This window comes from Myotis nattereri (genome assembly GCF_964212035.1).
Source record: "Myotis nattereri genome assembly, chromosome: 1".
Classification (NCBI taxonomy): Eukaryota; Metazoa; Chordata; class Mammalia; order Chiroptera; family Vespertilionidae; genus Myotis; species Myotis nattereri.
The window spans coordinates 136,397,240-136,398,285 of NC_138075.1; the positions used below are offsets into that span (position 1 = coordinate 136,397,240).

General features: G+C 45.7%; 1 protein-coding gene across 1 annotated transcript; it reads right to left on the reverse strand.

Moving 5' to 3' along the window:
• Window positions 1–214: 214 nt before the first annotated feature.
• LOC308527828 (large ribosomal subunit protein eL32-like) lies at window positions 215–641 on the reverse strand (the record flags this gene model as incomplete). The annotated part of the gene is made up of 1 exon (XM_081103232.1): window positions 215–641. Exon 1 carries the CDS (start codon window positions 620–622, stop codon window positions 215–217), a length of 408 nt encoding a protein of 135 aa, XP_080959358.1. The 5' UTR covers window positions 623–641.
• Window positions 642–1,046: the final 405 nt, after the last annotated feature.

The following is a 1,046-nucleotide window of genomic DNA, read 5'->3' on the forward strand; positions in this document are numbered from 1 at the left end:
TGCACCCTTGCTATCCCCTGAAGCAGGGGTGGGGAACGTCCAGCCCCGGGGGCCATATAAGGCCTCAAAAGCATTTGGTCTGGCCCTGCCTAGGCATTAGGGGTGAGTTAATTAAATGTTTGACCAAATATAGCAGGCTAATTTTAAGTTGATAATTTTTTTTGGCAGACTTTTACGATTTTGTTAACACAAACACAATGTGTACACAACCTGTCTATTCATTTTCTTCGCTGCGCAGCCTGGCATTAGGATTGGTGACTCCGATGGCCAGCTGGGCTGCTCTTTCCACAATGGCTTTGCGGGTCTTTGAGGAGACGTTGTGAGCAGTCTCAGCACAGTGAGACTTGTTGCACAGCAGCAGCACTGCAAGCTCCTTGACGTTATGGACCAGAAACTTCCAAAAGGCACTGGGCAGCATGTGCTTGGTCTTCTTGTTGCTCCCATAGCCAATGTTGGGCATCCAGATCTGGCCCTTGAATCTTCTCCACACCCTATAGCCAATCCCTCTGGGTTTCCGCCAGTTCTGCTTCATTTTGACATATTGGTCTGACTGGTGCCGGATGAACTTCTTGGTCCTCTTTTTGACAATCTTGGGTTTCATGAGGGGTCTGAGGGCAGCCATGGTGCCGAGTAGGAGAGGGCTGCCACATCCGAGGGCAGCACCGAGGAAGAGCAAGTTGATAATTTTGAATGGCCCTCGAATGATGTTATAAATATCCAAATGGCCCTTGGCAGAAAAAAAGGTTCCCCACCCCTATAAGTGACCTTGCAACAAACAAACCACTGTTTCACCTGCTGTAACTTCCTTGTTCCTGCTCCCTCTCCCTATAAGTCTCATTTGGTACAGTCCTCAGAGGGCATTCTGTCTGCTAGATTGGATGCTGCTTAATTCATGAATCACTGAATAAAGCCAATAAGAACTTTAAAATTTACAGTTGAATTTTGTTTTTTAACAGTACTAAGAAATGGCGATTAAGAAATACATCTTATTTCTGCATAAACTATATATGAGAATCATTGAGTGCAAAGGGTTGCTATATCGCCAA